Source organism: Platalea leucorodia (genome assembly GCF_965183815.1).
Source record: "Platalea leucorodia genome assembly, contig: HAP1_HAP1_SCAFFOLD_77, whole genome shotgun sequence".
Lineage (NCBI taxonomy): Eukaryota > Metazoa > Chordata > Aves > Pelecaniformes > Threskiornithidae > Platalea > Platalea leucorodia.
The window spans coordinates 240,363-261,114 of NW_028121441.1; the positions used below are offsets into that span (position 1 = coordinate 240,363).

General features: G+C 50.2%; 3 protein-coding genes across 3 annotated transcripts in view; 2 read left to right on the forward strand and 1 right to left on the reverse strand.

Moving 5' to 3' along the window:
* Positions 1-16,877, forward strand: part of LOC309603413 (scavenger receptor cysteine-rich domain-containing protein SCART1-like) — a gene marked incomplete at both ends in the record, with an annotated part of 40,660 nt that extends 23,783 nt beyond the window's left edge. The window contains one exon of the mRNA XM_082338269.1: positions 16,777-16,877. Coding sequence (XP_082194395.1) covers positions 16,777-16,877 — 101 coding nt within the window. The remainder of the gene's footprint in view (positions 1-16,776) is intronic.
* Positions 1-20,752, reverse strand: part of LOC309603411 (olfactory receptor 14J1-like) — a gene marked incomplete at both ends in the record, with an annotated part of 96,024 nt that overhangs the window by 45,574 nt on the left and 29,698 nt on the right. The window lies entirely within an intron of this gene.
* On the forward strand, positions 17,094-18,071 carry LOC309603414 (olfactory receptor 14C36-like; the record flags this gene model as incomplete). The annotated part of the gene is made up of 1 exon (XM_082338270.1): positions 17,094-18,071. Exon 1 carries the CDS (start codon positions 17,115-17,117, stop codon positions 18,069-18,071), a length of 957 nt encoding a protein of 318 aa, XP_082194396.1. The 5' UTR covers positions 17,094-17,114.

The window sequence follows — 20,752 nt, forward strand, 5'->3', positions numbered from 1 at the left end:
GCTGGGGAGCCCCAGGGACAGAAGGGAAGGACAGTGGTCAGCCCCCATGGGGAGAGGGACGGGGCTCCATCCTTCCTTCTGGCCGCAGGAGGATGCCCTGGGCCCCGCCAGCACAGGGCGTCTCTCCTCCTCACCGCCCGGGGGAAGGCAAGGCCTGAGGGAGGCCCTGGGTGCGGAGCTCAGCACGGGCGCTGGGACCGGGGGCAGAGCCCCGTCTCCTGCCAGCGGCCGGTCTGGCCGAGGCCAGTGGCTCCTGTCACGCAGCTCCTCCTGCCCAGGGCTGGGGCTGGAGCACAGACAGAGCCGCAGTTTGGGGTGGACTTGCCGATCCTGAGCAAATCCAGGGCAGATCCTCAGTGTCCTGGCGGGCTGAGGAGCAGCTGCACTGCGGGGGGCAGCGGGTGCAGGGAGGCTCTGGGAGGAGAATCATCGAATCATAGAATCATAGAATCGTCAAGGTTGGAAAAGACCCTTAAGATCATCGAGTCCAACCGTTAACCTAACACTGCCAAGTCCATCTATACCATGTCTTCGAGCACCGTATCTATCCGTTCTTTAAATCCCTCCAGGGATGGAGACTCAACCACTTCACTGGGCAGCCTGTTCCAATGCTTGACCACCCTCTCGGTGAAGAAGTTTTTCCTAATGTCTAACCTAAACCTCCCCGGTGTAGCTTGAGGCCGTTTCCTCTCGTTCTATCGCTTGTTACTTGGGAGAAGAGACTGACCCCCACCTTGCTACAACCTCCTTTCAGGTAGTTGTAGAGAGCAATAAGGTCGCCCCTCAGCCTCCTCTTCTCCAGGCTAAACAACCCCAGTTCCCTCAGCCGCTCCTCATAAGACTTGTTCTCTAGACCCTTCACCAACTTCGTTGCCCTGCTCTGGACATGCTCCAGCCCCTCCATGGCCTTCTTGTAGTGAGGGGCCCAACACTGAACACAGGATTCGAGGGGCGGCCTCACCAGTGCCCAGTACAGGGGCACTATCACCTCCCTGGTCCTGCTGGCCACACTATTCTTGATACAGGCCAGGATGCCATTGGCCTTCTTGGCCACCTGGGCACACTGCTGGCTCATGTTCAGCCGGCTGTCAACCAACACCCCCAGGTCCTTTTCAGCCAGACAGCTCTCCAGCCACTCCTCCCCAAGCCTGCAGCGTTGCATGGGGTTGTTGTGACCCAAGTGCAGGAACCCGGCCCTGAGCCTTGTTGAATCTCATGCAGTTGGCCCCAGCCCATTGATCCAGCCTGTCCAGATCCCTCTTCAGGGCCTTCCTACCCTCCAGCAGATCGACACTTCCACCCAACTCGGTGTTATCTCCAAACTTACTGAGGGTGCACTCGATCCCCTCATCCAGATCATCAAGGAAGATGTTGAACAGGACCAGCCCCAACACTGAGCCCTGGGGAACACCACTCATGACCAGCCGCCAACTGGATTTGACTCCATTCACCACCACTCTCTGGGCTCGGCTGTCCAGCCAGTTTTTAACCCAGCGTAGAGTGCACCCATCCAAGCCGTGAGCAGCCAGCTTCTCCAGGAGAATGCTGTGGGAGACTGTGTCAAAGGCCTTACTGAAGTCCAAGTAGACAACATCCACAGCCTTCCCCTCATCCACTAAGCGGGTCACCTTGTCATAGAAGGAGACCAGGTTAGTGAAACAGGATCTCCCTTTCATAAACCCATGCTGGCTGGGCCTGATCCCTCGGTTGTCCCGCACTTGCTGCATAATGGCACTCAAGGTGACCTGCTCCGTGACCTTCCCCGGCACCGAGGTCAGGCTGACAGGCCTGTAGTTCCCGGGATCCTCCTTCCGACCCTTCTTGTAGAGGGGCATCACATTTGCTAGTTTCCAGTCATCCGGGGCCTCCCCAGTTGACCAGGACTGCTGATAAATAATGGAGAGAGGCTTAGCCAGCTCCTCTACCAGCTCCCTCATTATCCTCAGGTGGATCCCATCTGGGCCCATGGACTTGTGCACATCCAGGTGGAGGAGCAGGTCAGTGACTGCCACCTCTTCAACGACTGGGACTTCACTCTGCGTCCTATCTCCGTCTCCCAGCTCAGGGGCCTGAAAACCCAAGGATGACTAGCTTGACTATTAAAGACTGAGGCAAAGAAGGCATTAAGTACCTCTGCTTTCTCCTCATCCTTTGTGGCAAGGTTAACTTCTGTATCCAACAGGGGAGGGAGATTCTCCCTGGCCCTCCTTTTGTCACTGCCTCACTGCCTGAGCCTGCCCGGCAACAGCCACGCCATTGGCCATGGCTGAGCCAATCAGCAGCGCTGGAGGCGGCCTGTCAGTCACAGCCAGGCTGGGGCGGGGCCGGAGGGGGCCGAGGCCAAGGGGCCTGAGGAGAAAGGGGCGAGAGCCGGGCCGGGGGCAGCCGGGGCCCGGGGGGAGCAGGGCCAGGGCCAGGGCCAGGGGAGCTGCAGGAGCAGGAGCAGGAGCAGGAGCAGGAGCAGGAGCAGGAGCAGGAGCAGGAGCAGGTATCTGCCAGTGCGGATGGGCCTGGGGGGAGGGACCTGGAGGCCTCACCGCCCAGGGGCCCCGCCAGGGCCCAGTCCCCAGCCCTGGGCCCGAGGGCTCAGCCCAGGGCCAGCCCCAGCAGCAGGGTCAGGGCGGTCCCTGCTGCTGCCCCGAGAGTCGCCAGCCCCAGCCCTGACAGCTGGGGGTCGGTGTTTGATGTCCGCAGGCCAGGGGAAGGCAGAGCGGCCTCCTCTCTGTGGGAATAAATGAGATAGTGTTTTACTTTGACGAAATGCAGCTGTGCCCTTGAGGCTTGTTACAAACAGGTTCACAGGAATGCAGCTGTGGCCTTGAGGCTTGTTACAAACAAGTTTGTGAAACTCAGAGGCAGAAAAATAAGGATGAGATTGGATACATCCCTGAAAGAGGAATTCGCGTACACCAGCTTGAAGAACCAATAAGTAACGCTGAAGAGACGCATGGACAAAAGACAGTAGCCAATGAAATGGGTTTTGCTTGCTCGTGAACACTAGATCATATTATAAAAGGGATAGATTGTAAAAATAAAGATCATCGTCATCGTTATTATCATCGCCATTGCCATTGCCGTTGTCGTCGTCGTCGTCTTCGCTTGTCTTACTGCCTAAACTCATATGCGGAGTCCGTGTTTAACTGCCACAAATGGTGACCCCGACATGATTCGATCCTACGACGTGATTCGATCCTAAGAACTGCGGACGAGAGAGCGGACGGTGGCAAGCCCAGCTGAACTTTATTGCAGCGGACCATAGAGCTGAATTTTATTGCAGCGGACCAGAGAGCTGAACTCTACTGCAGTGGACCAGAGAGCTGCTTGTCGACAATCAATCGCCTCGGGAAAAAGAGGTGAGCAGCTGGGAACGGAAAAATGGGGGCGCAAATGTCCTCGGAAGAAAAATCTATTTTGCGTATATTTTTGAGAATCCTTGCAAAAAGGGGCATAAATTATGATGAAGGAAAGGTTCGGTTGTTGTTAACTTGGTTGCGAAAAAATGGGCAACAAGCGAACGCAGTGACCGCGTTCCAGGTGGAGACTTGGGAGGAGGCAGGAAAAGTGTTATGGGAAGCGGCCACCAGGGGAGACAATAATGCCACAAGTGTTTTGACAACATGGCGTTTATTGAAAGACTCTTCAGAACAATTAGAGTCAGACCGAAAGGCTGCAGCTTCTGATACCACTCCAGAGCTAATCCCGCAGGGCATGCCAGAAACACCGACATGGGGTTCGTCCTCCGACATGCCCTTGCTCGCAGGTGCTCAGGCTGCACAACCCTCCACCCCCGCCGCGCCGCCGCTACCCTCTGCGCCGCATTCTCCTTCACCTGCTCCTATGGCTTCAACACCTCTGCTAGACCTCCCGATCCCTGCAATCAGTACCCCTCCACTTCCCCGCCCGCCCCCGGCCCCTGCTGCGTCGGCACTCTTACCGCCTTTCTCTACCGCTCCTGATACCGATACTCCACAAACCCATAATCAATTGCCACCCGAGGAATGGGGGGCGTCAGCCGCTGCTGCGAGGTGGCAAAAGATTAGACACCAAGCATTGCAAGCCGGGGATACAGCTTTTTGTTCAGCGATAGCGTGTCCTGTCATACGCAGCAATGCAAATGTCCCCGATGAGCATGAACCTTTTGGCTATAATGTTTTAAAAGATCTATGACAAACAGTTGCCGCGCATGGACTGGGTTCTCCTTTTACACAATCCCTGCTACGGGGAATATTTACAAATGAAATAGTACCATTTGACATATGCATGCTTACTAATCTTATATTGACCCCAACACAAAAGGGGGATTTGTGGGATATCTGAAAAGCCAAGGACATGTAGTGAGCAACCCAGACTCAGACTATGTGGACTTAATCTGCATTTAACGCAAGAGGAATTCGAGGATGCTGCGAAGGTCGACTGTGGTTTGGAAGACATGAAACAAGCAGATTAAGAGGAAGAAACTATTGGCTTGCAACGTTGAAAACAAGATATGGGAGAAGCGGGCGGTGCGTGTGAACTATTGTTATGAACGAATCAGAATATCGCTAGTAGCGCATGAACAGCATATTGCCAAACATAGTTAACCAATTAGCGATAAGTTTATGCATGATTAGGAAGGCAAGAAACTATATTAACTAAGCTGTGTATGTAATAAACCAACATTCTGCTTGATCCTATTGATTGTGTGCTGTGTCCGTGACTTCCGCGTCAGCAGGTGGCGCCCGAACAGGGACCCTCAGATCGGAGTTGGATTTTCTGACGAAACCGAGAACGGAGGGGGCGGAAGCCAGCCGAAGGTGAGTGCTGCCCCGGCACTCGGGAAACGCTAGCGCGAAAGGTGGAATCTCACCCTGATCAGGTGAGCGGCCGGGGAGGAGATGGGGGCTACCATGACAAAAGAAGAGTCAGCGGTGGTTAAGCTCCTCCAACATATCCTCTCAACGAGAGGTATAAGTTATGACTCGTCTACTCTGAAAGCATTATTGCTCTGGGCAAAAGGAAAGGATTTGATCCCCACGGTTGGAGTTGCCTTTAATGCTATGACATGGGAGAAAATAGGGGCAGAACTGTGGGAAGAAATAAGGATCCAAAGAGGCGAGCAAATTCCCCACTGTGTGGAGACTGATTAATGAAACTTTAAAAAGCATGGGGGAGGAGCGGCAAGTCACTGCATCGGCATTCGCGGCTTTGACTCCAGGTGGCGGGCCCACCTCTGCAACCAGTATGTTGTTTTCGGGTCCGACAATCCCTGCAGCGACCCCAGCCTGCATTGCAGGAGGGGTCCGGATCCTAGCAGGGACTGCAACTGCAGCTCCCACCACCACCGAAGTGCAGTCACCAGAAAAAAACGCTGCGGAGGCTACTCCGCCATCGCCCAATGTACCACAGTCGGATCGCCCTCCGAGTTACGATGAGGCCGATCCACCAAATCGACCTCCCTCACCGGTGGCGACCACCTCACTTTACCCTCCTTTGCCACCAGGTGGCGAAGAGGAGGAGGAAAACAATGGTGTTCTAGAGGAGAAAGCTGAATTACAGCAATTGATAAAAAGACTAGAGACTTTAGAAGCGCGATTGGCGGCCCCGCCAGAAAACCCACCAACGTCACTGTCCGCATTATACCCAGGACGGTCAGCACCCGACGTTTTTGCTCCAACTAGGACACCGGTGGAAACTGGTGCTTTTCCGTCTTTGCCACCACAACAACCATCGGGGGGGGGGTGTATTCGGGCAAGGGATGTTGGTGGGAGGAGTTGGGGATCCGTCAATGCAATGGAAAGGTGTTATCCGAGATGCCATGATAGAGGGACAGGTTTTACCCATGGCTTTTCCTGTTGTAGTTGATAATAACGGGAGAGGTGTATGGGAAGCACTGGACTGGAAAATATTGAAAGAAGCGAAAAGCGCTGTTACTCAATATGGTATAAAATCACCATATACTCAATCTATATTACAGCACATTTTTTCAGCACAGTTATTAACTCCTTATGATTCTAGAATGATTGTCCAGATGCTATTACCACCATCGCAACAACTACAATTTCTCCAACATTGGCAAACTGCCTGTGATAGGGCAGCTTCAATACCTCGACAACAAGGCGATCCGTTATTCGGAATCCAGGCTCAAATGTTAATGGGCGCAGGGCCTTTTACGCGACCTGATTGGCAAGCGCAGTTTGCTACCGAGGTATTGCAATTGAGTCAGGAGTTAGCTTATAAAGCTCTTATTAACGTGCATGATGAGAAAATTAGACCTGCTTTTACCGCTGTAAGGCAGGGACCCACTGAATCGTACGGCAAGTTTAATGATCATTTGCACGCTGCAATTATGGCTCATCCAGATATGGATGAGGGAATGAAAGTAAAGTCCTTAGATATGCTTGCTTTTGATAACGCTAATGAAAAAACAAAAAGAGCACTCAGTGTGTTTCCAAGAGGATCCAGCACACAACAGTTGCTAGAGGCTGCTGAGCGAATGTTAGAACAAGAAAAGGCTATGGTTATGGCCGCAGCTGTAGGTGCAGCAGTGAAGCCGTTGGTATCAAAAAAGCAAGGGGGAAAAAAGGACAAGAAGTGCTTTAATTGTGGAAAACTAGGCCATTTTAAAAAAGAATGTAGGAGTCCAATTAATACTGAGGGTTGGAAAGAAAAATGGTGTACGAATTGTAAAAAAGATAATCACGACACCCAAGAGTGTCGGAAATCGGGAAACACGGCGCGGAGCGCGCCACACCCACGCGTGAAGACACAAGTGCAGGGTGCTTGGACCGCTGCGCAGCCGCCACAGCCAGTAGCGCCGGAGTGGACCTGGCAACAGCAGTAGACATAACCTTAACAATGTCTGAGGTTAAATTAATTGCTTCAGATCAACAAGGACCTCTAGGGCACGGGTTGAGTGCGTTGCTCATAGGCCGTTCTTCAATATCACGAAAAGGTATGTTTATAGCACCAGGACTCATCGATGCGGATTTCTGTGGAACCATAAAGATTATGGTATATACCTTAACGCCACCACTTACAATACCAGCACAGTCTAAAATAGCTCAATTAATACCATTTCATGCGTGTGTCCCTAAAGCGCATTCAATTGTACGGGGGCATGGAGGTTTTGGATCCACAGGAGTACCAAATGTGTTATTAGCAATAGATATTGCCAAGGGAAAACCTGAAGAAAGGGTAACATTAAGACATCCTAATGGACAATCTTTAGTACTGTCAATGTTAATTGACACGGGGGCAGATGTAACTATTGTCCCTATCACAAAATGGCCTCGTCATTGGCCACTGGTACCTGCAGCTAGCAGTGTTGTGGGAGTCGGGGGGGCACAATGCACGATGATTAGCAAATTACTGCTAGCATTCAATTTTGAAGACGGTGCCACTGTTACCACAAGGCCATATGTAATGTACTTGCCTGTAGCTCTTATAGGTCGGGATATATTATCCCAAATGGGAGCCAAACTTGTAACCCAGCATTTTTAGGAGCGGCCATGGTTGAGCAGCCCATCTTAAAACTCACCTGGACTATGACAACGCCAGTGTGGGTAGACCAGTGGCCGCTGAAACAGGAGAGGCTGCATATTTTACAAAATTTAGTTAAAGAACAGTTAGGAGCAGGTCACATTGTGCCTTCCACAAGCCCTTGGAACACACCCATTTTTACCATCCCGAAAAAATCTGGAAAATGGTGATTGTTGCATGATTTACGAGCGGTGAATGCTGTAATGCAAAATATGGGGGCATTACAGCCAGGATTACCCTCCCCTGTGATGATCCCAGAAAATTGGGACTTCCTCATCATTGATTTGAAGGATTGTTTTTTTAATATTCCTTTGCATCCTGAAGATGCAGAAAAATTTGCATTTACAGTACCATCAATCAATAAACAGGAACCAGCAAAAGATACCATTGGGTGGTGCTACCTCAAGGAATGAAAAACTCACCTACTCTGTGTCAAAATTTTGTAGCATGGGCCTTACAACCATTCCGAATGAAACATCCATTTTTACTAGTTTTTCACTATATGGATGATATCTTAATTGCTGGAGAAAAAATGGATGTGGAAGGAACTTTACAAAGGTTAATAGAAACCTTAGAACCGAAAGGTCTTAAAATTGCTCCAGAAAAGGTACAAGGACAAAATCCATGGCAATCTTTAGGATGGACAATTACTGGGAGCACAGTCAGACCACAGAAGATCATACTCAAAACAGACATTAAGACGCTCTCAGATGTTCAAAAACTAATGGGAGATTTACAGTGGGTAAGGTCAGTTAGTGGAATAACTAATGATGATCTAGCTCCCTTGATGCCTCTGTTGGGAACCTCAACCAGAGCCGATGAACGACGAAGCCTGACGAAGGAACAAGAGCAGGCATTGGATCACATTCTAAAAAAGGTTTTGACAACAGTTGTACAAAGAAAAATTAGTGATTTGCCTTTGCAATTTTTAATTGTTAACTCATCACCCAACCGAAAACACTTAATAGGACTGATAATCCAAATAGATAGCCCACGCATCAACATTTTAAAGTGGGTATTTTTATCCTATCAATCAGCCAAAAAATACCGTCTGTACACGGATTGAACTATTAGCTAATATGATCATCAAAGGTAGAAGAAGGATTTGTGATCTGACAGGACAAGAACCTGAAACCCTGTTTGTACCTATAGCACAGAATTATTTAGATTGGCTTTTAGCAACATCAGAAATGTTTCAAATCGCTTTAGCCGAATATCCGGGTACTGTAACCAATAACTATCCTTCCATGAAAATTTTGCCGCTTTTACAAAATCAGGACTTTGAAGACATCCCTTATAGATCAGAAGTACCAGTTGAAGGGCTTACAGTATTTACTGATGCTGGTAGAAAATCGAAACGAGCTGCTATTGCTTGGTATGACAATAATCAATGGAATCATCAACTTCTTACAGGTCATACTGCCGACTCTTTACAAACCCTCGAGCTGAGAGCGGTGTTATGGGCCTTTCAACGCTGGCCCGACAAACCTCTAAATGTGATTTCAGATTCGCTCTACGTAGTAGGAACGGTACAGCGCCTGGAACGCGCTATGATCAAATCACTGAAGAATAACACCTTATATGTGTTATTAATGCAACTTTTATTTTTATTGAATCAACGCACTGAACGCTATTTTGTGACACATATTCGTAGCCATCAATTTGACCAAGGCTTGTCGATTGGAAACAACATAGCCGACAAGTTGGTTGCTACCATCTGGAAAAATGAAAATATTAACCTGTTTGAGCAGGCCCGTTTATCTCATGAATTTTTACCTCAATCTGCAAAAGTATTGGCGAAACAATTTGATTTAAAACTATCAGATGCCCGAGGCATCGTCCAATCCTGTCCTGCCTGCCAAAAATCAGGATTCGGTTTAGGTCTTGGGGTCAACCCTCGAGGTCTGGGAGCCCTACAATTATGGCAGATGGATGTCACCCACATCACAGAGGTTGGACGGCAAAAATATGTACACGTTAAGCATTGATACTTATTCGCCTGCAATCTGGGCCACTGCTCAAACAGGGGAAACGGCCAAACATGTTGTAAAACATATGTGTGCAGCCATCGCTGCTTTGGGGATTCCTCAAGAGATAAAAACAGATAATGGTCCTGCATATATCGCTAAAACATTCGAACATTTCTGCCACTTGTGGGGCATTCACAGAACCACAGGCATACCACACTCTCCTACAGGACAGGCGATCGTAGAACGCGCACATGCTACGTTAAAATTGCTGTTGCAAAAACAAAAGGGGGGAGAAATAGCCCCTGCTGAACGTCTTGCAAAAGCGATTTACGTTTTAAATTATTTAGGGTTAACAGGGGACCGTGAATCTCCTCCAATTGTTATACACCATATGTCATTTCAATCGGGAATACAGAAGATCGATTCAGTCTCGGTAAAAGTACGATATCGTGACTTAAAAACTGGAGAATGGAAGGGTCCTGCAGAAATTAAGATGGCAGGTCGAGGATATGTTTGTGTTTTGACAGACGAAGGTCCGAGGTGGGTGCCTAGCCGCTGGGTGAAACCATGGAGAGAAGAGTCAGGACCACAACAGGAGTTACCATGATAGGTTTTCTCACGTCATTCCTCTCCATCATTGGTAGTGGTCACTCATGGATTTCAGTACAACCACGTACAAATGTTTGGGTAAGTCTAGCTAGTAAAACAGGGCAAGATTCAATCTGTTTAGCGGCAGCAAATGCAGGCAACCCATTTATGACATGTTTAGTGCTGACTCCGATTGGCGGTAAAGAGTGGGAGTATGTTTGTAACTCCTCCACCATCAGGCATGCATGCAGAGATATAGCTAACGACGTCAATGATTTTGAATATTAAAAAACAAACCCACAGATCTTGAAGAAGTATTGAAAAATATTCAAAGGATTGTAAGTCAGATTTAGATTTCTGGACAGCAGATAAAACAATTCTAGAAAGACTAGCTCTTTACGTTTTAATTCATGGTTAGCTGGGTTAGGCATTTCAGGTTGGGGAAAAGATCTAGTTATCCATGGGTTTATATTATTATTGGGATTATCATTAACTATACTTATATTAAGATGTGTTTTTAAATATTGCATGAAAGCCGTGAAGCGTATGATGAATGGAGTCTGGATTGCTCAAAAACAAAAAGGGGGATTTGTGGGATATCTGAAAAGCCAAGGAGATGTAGTGAGCAACCCAGACTCAGACTATGTGGACTTAATCTGCATTTAACGCAAGAGGAATTCAAGGATGCTGCGAAGGTCGACTGCGGTTTGGAAGACATGAAACAAGCAGATTAAGAGGAAGAAACTATTGGCTTGCAATGTTGAAAACAAGATATGGGAGAAGCGGGCGGTGCGTGTGAACTATTGTTATGAACGAATCAGAATATCGCTAGTAGCGCATGAACAGCATATTGCCAAACATAGTTAACCAATTAGCGATAAGTTTATGCATGATTAGGAAGGCAAGAAACTATATTAACTAAGCTGTGTATGTAATAAACCGACATTCTGCTTGATCATATTGATCGTGTGCTGTGTCCGTGACTTCCGCGTCAGCACTCACATGCATTGGGACATCTCCAGAAAACCACAGCTTTGTCATTCCAGAAACAGAATCTGCCACCAACCTGCCTCCTGCCCCTGCCACAGCCCCCACTCAAGTCCAGAGAATCGGCCACCAGTGAAGCCGTCCGAACTCCATACATTACCCCCAGAGCATGAGGTGTCTTTCAGCCATACCTAATGTTTCTTTTGGCTCTTTCCAGCAAGCTCTTGATTCAGAACATTGGCTTTCCTCACTGCTCTCCAATACTGTTTAATTTTCTTCATTCACAGCACCAGCCAGCCCTCCAGATGCCTCATTTAGGTGGCCTTACTCATCCTGTGTCATGTGGATCTATGACATCCATAGCAGCATGTAGGTGCCTCAGTGCCGTTAGGTTAATTTTCGGTTTGCACTCCTTAGTTAATAATCTTCATGAGTAAAATTCACCTCTTCTCCACACATGTCTGTAGGACAGCTGTTTATGTTGGATGATGCCTTTCTAGACTCCCTATTCCTTAAAAAGAGAGGCACACAGTATCTGAACACTTTCAAAAAATCGTGCTTGGTAGCAAAACTAACCTGGATTAAACCTTTGATAGTAGGACAAAATTCAGCTGTGTGTGGACTGCAAAAGCAGTGAGGAACCCTCTCCTTTCTTCCTTTCTCCCCATCACTTGCTCAGGTCTTGGGAGGAGAAGAAATGAATAAAGGTGACATTCCTGGCTGCCAGTGACTGAATTCTGCTCCCATTAGTGTCCGATGTCGAGACCCTCAGCTTCAGCTGAATCTCTTCAGCTGAATCCTGAGCAATTGCAGGACACTACAGGTAATATAAGGAGTGACCTGTTTCATGGATTTGCTGCCCAAGGTAGAAAGTACCTCAGCAACCATCTCAGAGACACCACAGGAGGATCTAAAAGAAGACAAACATGGCCAATGTGAAAAGGATTAACAAGTGTGGTGGATTGACCCCAGCCAGTAACTAATCAGCCACCCAGTCACTTGCTCACTCCCCCAACAGCAGCCTGGGGAAGAGAACTGGAAAGGTAAAAGTGAGAAAAACTCATGGGTTGGAATTAAGGAAGTTTCATAAGTGAAGCAAAGCTGCATTCACAAGCAAAGCAAAAAAGGAATTCAGGCCATTGGCAGGGAAATGTTCAGCCATTTCCAGGAAACCTTCCAGGCCTTCATCACATCTAACAGTGACTTGGGAAGGCAAATGTCATAACCACAAATGTCCCCCCTTCCTGTTCCTTTCCTTGGGCTTTAATTGCTGAGTGTGATATCCTGTGATATGGAATATCCCTTTGGTCATTTGAGGTCAGCTGTCCTGGCTGAGTTCTCTCCCAACTTCTTGCCCAACCCCAGCCCAATCATTGGAAGGACACTGTGAGAGAGAGAGAAGGCCTTCATGTTGATTAAGCACTGTTCAGCAATAGCTAAAAGAGTTTTGGTCACAAATCCGAAACTTGGATCCCTATGGATTGCTATGAAGACAATGAACTCCATCCCAGCCAGCCAGGGCAGGCTGGCCTTTTTGGATGGTGTGAGAATGAGAACAATGAAGAATTTGAGAGGGGGGGAAAAGGGAAGCAGTAACTTAAAGATGAGGCCAGGGATGTTATCGGGACTGTTTGGGGTGCCTGTGCTGCTGCCTTGTACCTGATGTGAATTATTTCCACAGTCAGAGGGAACCTGAGGGCTTTCCCTCATGCTGAGGACATGGAGAGGTGAGGAATGAGAGCGTCATTCAGGCTGGAAGGGACCTTGCTAGATATCTGTAGGAAACATCCTGCTCAATGTAGGGTCACACCAGGTTGTTCCTGGCTTTATCCAGATGGGTCTGAGAAACTTCCAGGCATGCAGAGTGCAAAATCTCTGGGAAATAGATTCCCATGTCTGGCTGTCCTCATGTTGCAAAACTTTCTCCCTATATGGAGCCTGCCCCTCTCGCATTTCAGCTCATATTGCCTCCTGTGCTCCTGCCTTGCACCACAGTGTCTTCTTGGGAACCTCACCATAGGCAATGCGAGTCTGTTGCATCCTCCCCACAAAGCCCTCCATTCTCCAGGGTGAACAAGCCCAGCTCCCTCAGACTCTCCTAACAGGACAAGTGCTCCAACCTTGACCATCTCTGTGGCCTTCCACTGAAATTTGCGGATCCTCCAGCTTGTCAATGTCTCTCCGGCATTGCGGGCAACCAAAACCTGGGCAAGTATTCTGGATGCAGTGTCACAAGTGCTGATCAGAGGGAGAATATCACTTGCCCTGGCTGTGCTCCTGCTCACACAGCCCAGGCTGTTGTTGGCCACCTTTGCTGATGGCTCATTTTTTGCTTAATGGAACCCAAAGACCAGCAGACCCTTTCCTGTGGAGCTGCTACCCACCTAGCCAGTCCCTGTCCTAGGATATTTCAGAGCCTACATCCACTTCAGGAGCAGGACTTAGGTGGAAGCTTTACTGGATATCATGAGGTTTCTATGTCCTTTGGGTTGGCAGCCCTGCCCTGCTCTCCTCACTGGGATGTCTTCTACAAACGTTATCAAAAATTACTCTCTCCTATCCTCCAGGTCACTCAAAAGATGTGAAACAGGGCAGGTTGCAAGCTAGGCCCCTGCAAAACCCTACTAGCTAGATGCTTCCAGACAGAGCACCACGCATGTACCACACTCCTCCAAGCCCAACTACTCTCCAGGTGTTTTTTTACAAAACTACTTATCTACCCATTCAGCCCATAATATCCTAACTTGGACACAAGAAATTTCTGGAGGGATGATGCTGAAAGCCTTGATGACTTCCAGGTAAAAGAGCCTCTCTGCTCTCCCTGCATCCAGCAATCCTGTCCTTTCATCACAGAAAGCAAAGAGGATGGCCAGGAACAAGCTCCCCTGGGTAAATCCAGTCGCCTTCTCTTTCAGACACCCAGAAATGGGATTGGTGTGGACAAGAGATGGGGCACAGTCTTTCATTTCCCTGCTCATCATTTGGGCATTCTGGAAAGGTGTATGCATTGTAGAGATGCTGCCAGTGATCAGGGAGTTCCCAGAGTCTTCGTGACCTATCAAAGATGCTGGAGAGTGGCCTCGCTGTGACATTGTCCTGCTCACTCAGCTGCCTGGGATGCTGCCCCTCCTGTCCCACAGACTGGTAAAAGATTGATTGTTCAAGGGACCCCTGACTTGGTCCCCATCCACTGCTGCCTGGTCTGCTCCAGAGTTCTACCTCAAGGCACAAAGGCCTGGGAGACCTTGCTGGGGAAGTCTGAGGCAAAGAGGACACAGAGAGTCTCACATCTATCTACACCTGCTCTTCTTAAATTCAGCAGTGGCCACACAGGATCTTTGTTTCTTCTTTAACTGTTCCTGAAGCAGTGAACACTCCTTATGGTGCCCTTCAATTGCCTTTCAAGTTTAGACTGAGTTTTGATCTGGGCCCTTGCTTTGCTTGGAGGATGCTGTCCCTGAAAAGCAGCTGTCCTGAACTCTGCCACGGTGCCTTGGCAGTTTATTCCATCAGCATAACAGCTCTGTCTCCGACATTAACATTGCGCTCATCGTGTCTGTGCTCCTGGCTGAAAGCACTGCTGCACATTTGGGCTGAAGCAACACAGCTGTGGAACCAGTGGAGCTCGTATTTGCCATAAGGAACCCTGGTACTAAGTGACCAAGACCCTGCGTGTGCAAAAGCTTTGCTTCAGAGCAGAGACAAGGCACGGGCAAAAGAGAGCTGCATGTCTTTCTAGCCCCAGGTCTAAGGACCCACGATGAAATGCCTAAATTCACTCAACAGAACATGTCCTCCCACCTTGGAGAAATTAGATCCTTCTCAGTAACCTTCCATGTGTCCTGTCTAAGGATGGGACAAAAAAAGTAATTCTCATGCACAATTATTTTTCTAATAGGAGTAATGACACTGCAGGGGAGAAGTTGAGGGAGGGAACATCAGTGATGCCTTCAGCCTGTTTCCCAGCAGGTTCCCCTGGAGCCCCAGGGACACCTGGAGGGAGCCCAGAGGGGCAGAGAAAGTGGTGCCTTGGGCTGGGCCTCTGCTGCTGAGCTGGGCTGGGCTCCTGGGATGGAGGGAGCTGCTGGCAAGTGGGCAGCACTGCAGAGAGACAGCTCTGCCCAGGAGCAGCTCCTCTGCAAAGCGCAGCAGGGCTGAGGGCACTGCCTGCAGGCAGCGAGGGGAGAGGAGCGAGGCAGAGAGAGGTTAAAGGAAATCAGGAGTGGGAAGGCTTTGATCTGGGAGCTCACTGGAGGAGAAATCTTCACAGCCCTCTACATGGTAAGTATCTTGGTGCAGGGCAATGTAGCTGGTTTTCCTGGAGGAATCTCCAGAAGCTGGCACATCCCACAGCCTATGGGATCTTTCAGGAGGCTTCTCACAGTTTCTCTAGTGTAGAGGAGGAGGACGTGCTCCAAAGCAGGGACTACCTGCTGCACCATCAGAGGAACAGAGCATGACAGCTGTCTTCTCTCGGGGATGGCTGCAGGGTGTGAAGGTGGGTGTGCAGCCAGGGGTGCCCAGGGCTGTCCTTCTGAGCAGGGTCCCTGCAGCCCAGGGGGCTGTGTGCTGGGGCAGGGACTCTGCCGCCTGCCAGGGTCAGCACTCAGCCTGTCGGATGAATTCACCATGGTGCTGCGGGGAGAAGCTGTGGGTGGACAGAGTGACCCCCAGCAAGGCAGGGTCCTTCTGCTGTTGAGAGGGTGCTGCGTGGGTCAGGGCTGCTCAGGCAGGACCTGCACCTCCTCTGCAGCCAGAGCTCCAGCAGAGCCGTGGTGCAGCTCTGCAGCCACGGGCCCAGTTCCCTCTGCAGAGCCCAGGGGCTGAGAGCAGCTGCCCGGCAATGGTGGTGTCTGGGAGGTGGCGTGCACAGCTGGGGAAGGGGAACGCTGTCTGAGTGCCCCAATGCCTCTGCCCTGGCCTCTCTCAGCCACACCCTCACTGTGTCTTTCCTTGTTCCTCCACTGGTCTGTGTTACTGCTATTGTTATCTTGTTCTTGCTGCCAGGCTTTCTGGAGAGGTGGAGTTTCAGCTGCAGAGTCACACACTGATCTTGTGGGTCCTTTCATGCAGGTGTGTCCATGGGAACAAGTGTCCCAGCTTTCATCTCACCTGTGGGGCTGTGTGCAATGCGGTCAGTGCATCTAAGGAAAGAGCTGAATCTCCCTCACTCAAATGCCATCATTAGGACACTTGGCCATCTCCTTGAGGATTCCTTACAGGCTGTGAGCTTCCCTCCAGGATGCAAACCTGTCCTATAAGCACCTTTGTGTTATCTGAAATCCCCATGGAGAAGTGCAGAGATGCTATGACAGAGAACGTTCTTTTGGGTTTGTGAAATGAGCCCTGTGTATCCTTGGCTAGAAGTGGTGGGCTGAGACCTTGAGAGAGTGTGAGACATTTAGTGGTCTGTGGTGGATTCCTCTGCTCTCAGCAGTACCGTGTGTTTTTTCAGGGGACCACGGGACTGTGATCACCCTCCATCTCTAGAAAAATGCAAGCCCAAGACAGCTGGGAGCAAGACGGTAGGAAAGACCAGCTCCCCTCAGTCTGCACTAAACCACAGGCACTCCTCTTGCCTTGCAGGACTTGCTGTGTTCTCCCTAAGGGCAACAGAAATGCTGACATCCAAGAATACTCACCAGGGGAGATGGGGGGGAATTGTACAAAAACCTAGATCTCTGAAACTGCCTTTGCCATCCCCGTTCCTTAGCACTGGGAGCGCGGATGCTGACGGGCCCTTCTGCGTTGTTTTCACCTGACAAAGTTGAACACGAGGACTGGTCCCTGCCCCTCCCCACTTCTGCAGAGTAGGGCTGGCTTATTGAGAGCCCATGGGCAGAGGCTCTGCTCTGCATTGCACACTCGGATAGCACCAGGCTGAGCTGCAGCCACAGAGCTGAAGGAAGCTCTCCTAGAAAAACAAATGGGTGTCTGTGTGTGGCAGGGGCAGGGTCTATTGGAAATGGCTTTGATTTCGCTCAGACACGTCTCCCCTAACTTCTCACTCTCTTTTCTCTTATGACGGTGCCCCATGCCCAGAAGCAGCAGATGTCCAACAGCAGCTCCATCACCCACTTCCTCCTCCTGGCGTTTGCAGACACGCGGGAGCTGCAGCTCTTGCACTTCTGGCTCTTCCTGGCCATCTACCTGGCTGCCCTCCTGGGCAACGGCCTCATCATCACTGTTGTAGCCTGCAACCACCGCCTCCACACCCCCATGTACTTCTTCCTCCTCAACCTCTCCCTCCTCGACCTGGGCTGCATCTCCACCACTCTCCCCAAAGCCATGGCCAATTCCCTGTGGGACACCAGCGCCATCTCCTGTGCAGGATGTGCTGCCCAGCTCTTTCTGTTTGTATTTTTCATTTCAGCAGAGTATTTTCTTCTCACTGTCATGGCCTATGACCGCTACGTGGCCATCTGCAAACCCCTGCACTACGGGACTCTCTTGAGCAGCAGAGCTTGTGTCCACATGGCAGCAGCTGCCTGGGGCAGTTGTTTCTTCTATGCTGGACTGCACACGGCCAATACATTTTCACTCCCCCTCTGCCAAGGCAATGCTGTGGACCAGTTCTTCTGTGAAATCCCTCACATCCTCAAGCTCTCCTGCTCAGATGCCTACCTCAGGGAGGCTGGGCTTCTTGTGGTTAGTGTCTTTGTGGGCATTGGGTGTTTTATTTTCATCATGCTGTCTTATGTGCAGATCTTCAGGGCCGTGCTGAGGATCCCATCACAGCAGGGACGCCACAAAGCCTTTTCCACGTGCCTCCCTCACCTGGCCGTGGTGTCCCTGTTTCTCAGCACTGCCATGTTTGCCTACCTGAAGCCCCCCTCCATCTCCTCCCCATCCCTGGATCTGGTGGTGGCAGTTCTGTACTCAGTGGTGCCTCCAGCAGTGAACCCCCTCATCTACAGCATGAGGAACCAGCAGCTCAAGCATGCAGTGTGGAAAATGATGACTGCATGTTTTTTTGAAGCAATAAACTGCCCATCATCTACTGCGTAGTAGTTATTATGTAACTCATTGCAGGACCAACCTGTCTTCTGTATTTTTTGTTGTTTGTGGGGGTTTCTCAATTGTGATAATGTTGTCATCTCCTTTCTAATTCACTGTCTGCTTTTCTTTTCTGACCGAGTGGCTGTGTAAATGAGGAGCCATGCTCCCTGTGTTTGTAAACAAAATAAAGGACCCTGCAGCAACTATTTTTTTCCTGACATCCTTCCTCCAAGGCCTTTTTGGAGCTGCAGGGACAGTTCCTGTGTGCATGGGTGGAGGGGAAAAGAGTCCCGGCATGGCAGCACTGCCAGGGAGCACCAGCACTTGGTCTTCAAGAGCTGCTCTCTTGCCACTTCCACACTCTCCTTCTGATCCCTTGTGTTGGTGTCAGCCCTGAGTGCTCTGGCAGCCTGGTCACAATGGGCACTTCCATGACAGAGCTGGCCTCCATAGCAGCGCTTCCATAAAGAAGGGTGATCTCCTCAGGGCCGTGCCTGAAGGCTTAGGTCTTCTTTCAGAGTTGCTGTCAAGAACAAGCTCAAGAAAGTGCCCTGGGGAGGAAAACATAAGTGAACATCTAATGTGTGTGAGTGTGCAGGGCTGGGGCACACAGCAGTGTCCCTTGCACAGCCAGGCCTCCTGCGAAAGACTTGAAGGACCAGCAGAGCAGGGTCTGGTCTGTGCCCATGTTTGCCTGACACCCTGGGCAAGGTGCCCCGGGGCAATGGCCACAGACCAGCCCCTTGCAACCACCATTGCCAGCACTGGCCTCTCACTCCAGCTCGGAGAGGTTCTTTGTCCCTCCATGGAAGGACACCAGAGGAGTAGGTCAGCAGTCCATGTTTGCATTGTACAGAGGAAATGTAAGCATGCACATCACGTACATGACGTGAGATGAACCTGAGTGAGCAGAAATGCCATCAGCTATTCCTTGGGGTTCCAAGGAGGCCTGTGGGATAGACACTGCCTCCAGGTCACTTCACGTTGGGAGCAACATCCCCTGGGAAACCACCCGAATGCAGCATTGGGATGTGCTTCCTTGAGCCGAGGTCCCTGTGTCCATTCCTCATGACGAGCGGCATCTCAGACAGGTGCAGAGCAGGGCGATACACTGCAGGGCTGAGGTGCCTCCCAGCCTCTGGCAGTGGCAGCAGGAGGCCATAGAGCCATTATGCCTGCTGCAGTGCCCTGCCTCCGCACATGCAAGGGAAGGGCTCGTGCCTCTGAACACCCCTGTGTGTATGAGGAGTGCATGAGTCCAGCTGAGGTATGGGCACCTCACAGATGTGTGTGACTCCAGGAACAAACCCCACTGGCCCAGGGAGATTCATCTCACCCGCCTTGGACAGGCTCATTGCAAATGCTCCTGTCTGCTCATGCTACCCTTTCCGGGTTGTGCCCTCAAAGGTGTCAGAGGCATCAGAGAGGTTCTGGGGTCCTTGGAAAAGGCAGACATCAAACCTTTCTTCAAGAAATGCAAGAAGGAGGACTGGGAGAATTACAGGCTGGTCATCGTTACATCTTTCCCCGGGAAGGGAATGGGCCAAATACTGCTGCAGCCATTTCCAGGTACTTGTAGGAGAAGAAAGGCATTGCTGAACCTGTGCGGGTAGGGGAAAGAAGGGGATGTTTTGTTCCTGGGCCTTAGCAAGGGTTTTGACATGGTTTCCCGTAATCTCTTTATAGCCAGATTGGTCCCCAGTCCAGGTATCTGGACTGAAGAAGTGGGTGATGTAGTGGGTGGGAAGGTGGCTGTTGGATCCAGCCCAAATGTCAGCAGTGGTAGAGTCCTCCTCGTGGCCATTCCTAGTGGCATCCCTCAGTGCAAGCAGTGGGGCCAACACTGTTGACTGTCTTCATTAACTGCCTGGATAATGTGCTGGAGTGCCTTTTCAGCTCCTTTGTGGATGATGCCAAACTGGGCAGACCCGTTCCGCAACCTCATCTTGTTCACCCTGCCTTGAGCAGGATAGCTGGACAAGGTGATCTTCAGGGGTCTCTTCCAAGCTGAGTTATTCTAGGATTCAATGAATCTTTTCCTTGGAGAGCTTTTTGAAGACAGAAGAGACAGAGGAAGAAGGAGAAACAGAGAGGCAGAAGTAGAGGCATATAATGCACCAATATAAATACAACGTTCCTCTGAGGAACGTTTCTCTGCTCAAATGGTTGGTAGGAAATCTATTAGATAAATATGATGAAACAAGGTTACTTGTATCTGCTCACGTACATCTATCTGCTTGCTGAAGGGTGATGGCTGGATACGGTATCATGTGGTCAAATGTGTCTCAGGAACTCATAATCCATTAGGAAGCCGATGGCTGTGAAGGGGGCTGTGAGGTCACTTCTGCCTCTGGAGGTGAGAGGCCAACAGCAGGAATGTGTCTGGGAAAGGCACTGTGAGGTCACTTCTTCCTGAAACAGCTGATAGTTCAGCCCTTGACTCATGGCTGGGATATGTGCTTCTAAACTCACCTCTGCCGGTGTCTCTGACAGGCCAGCGGAAGGCACCTGGTTGGCACATTGGCTGGGAGACCCCCTCTGCCGAAGGACCTAGGCTCACTCCAGGAAGGGGGCTTCTATTTTGGCTGTCCTGTCTCTTCTGCCTGAGTACAGGATGGGACAGCGACAGGCACGCAGCTTGGTCGTGTCTATCCGAGAAGCTGAAAGGCTCACAGCCTTGGAAGATCATG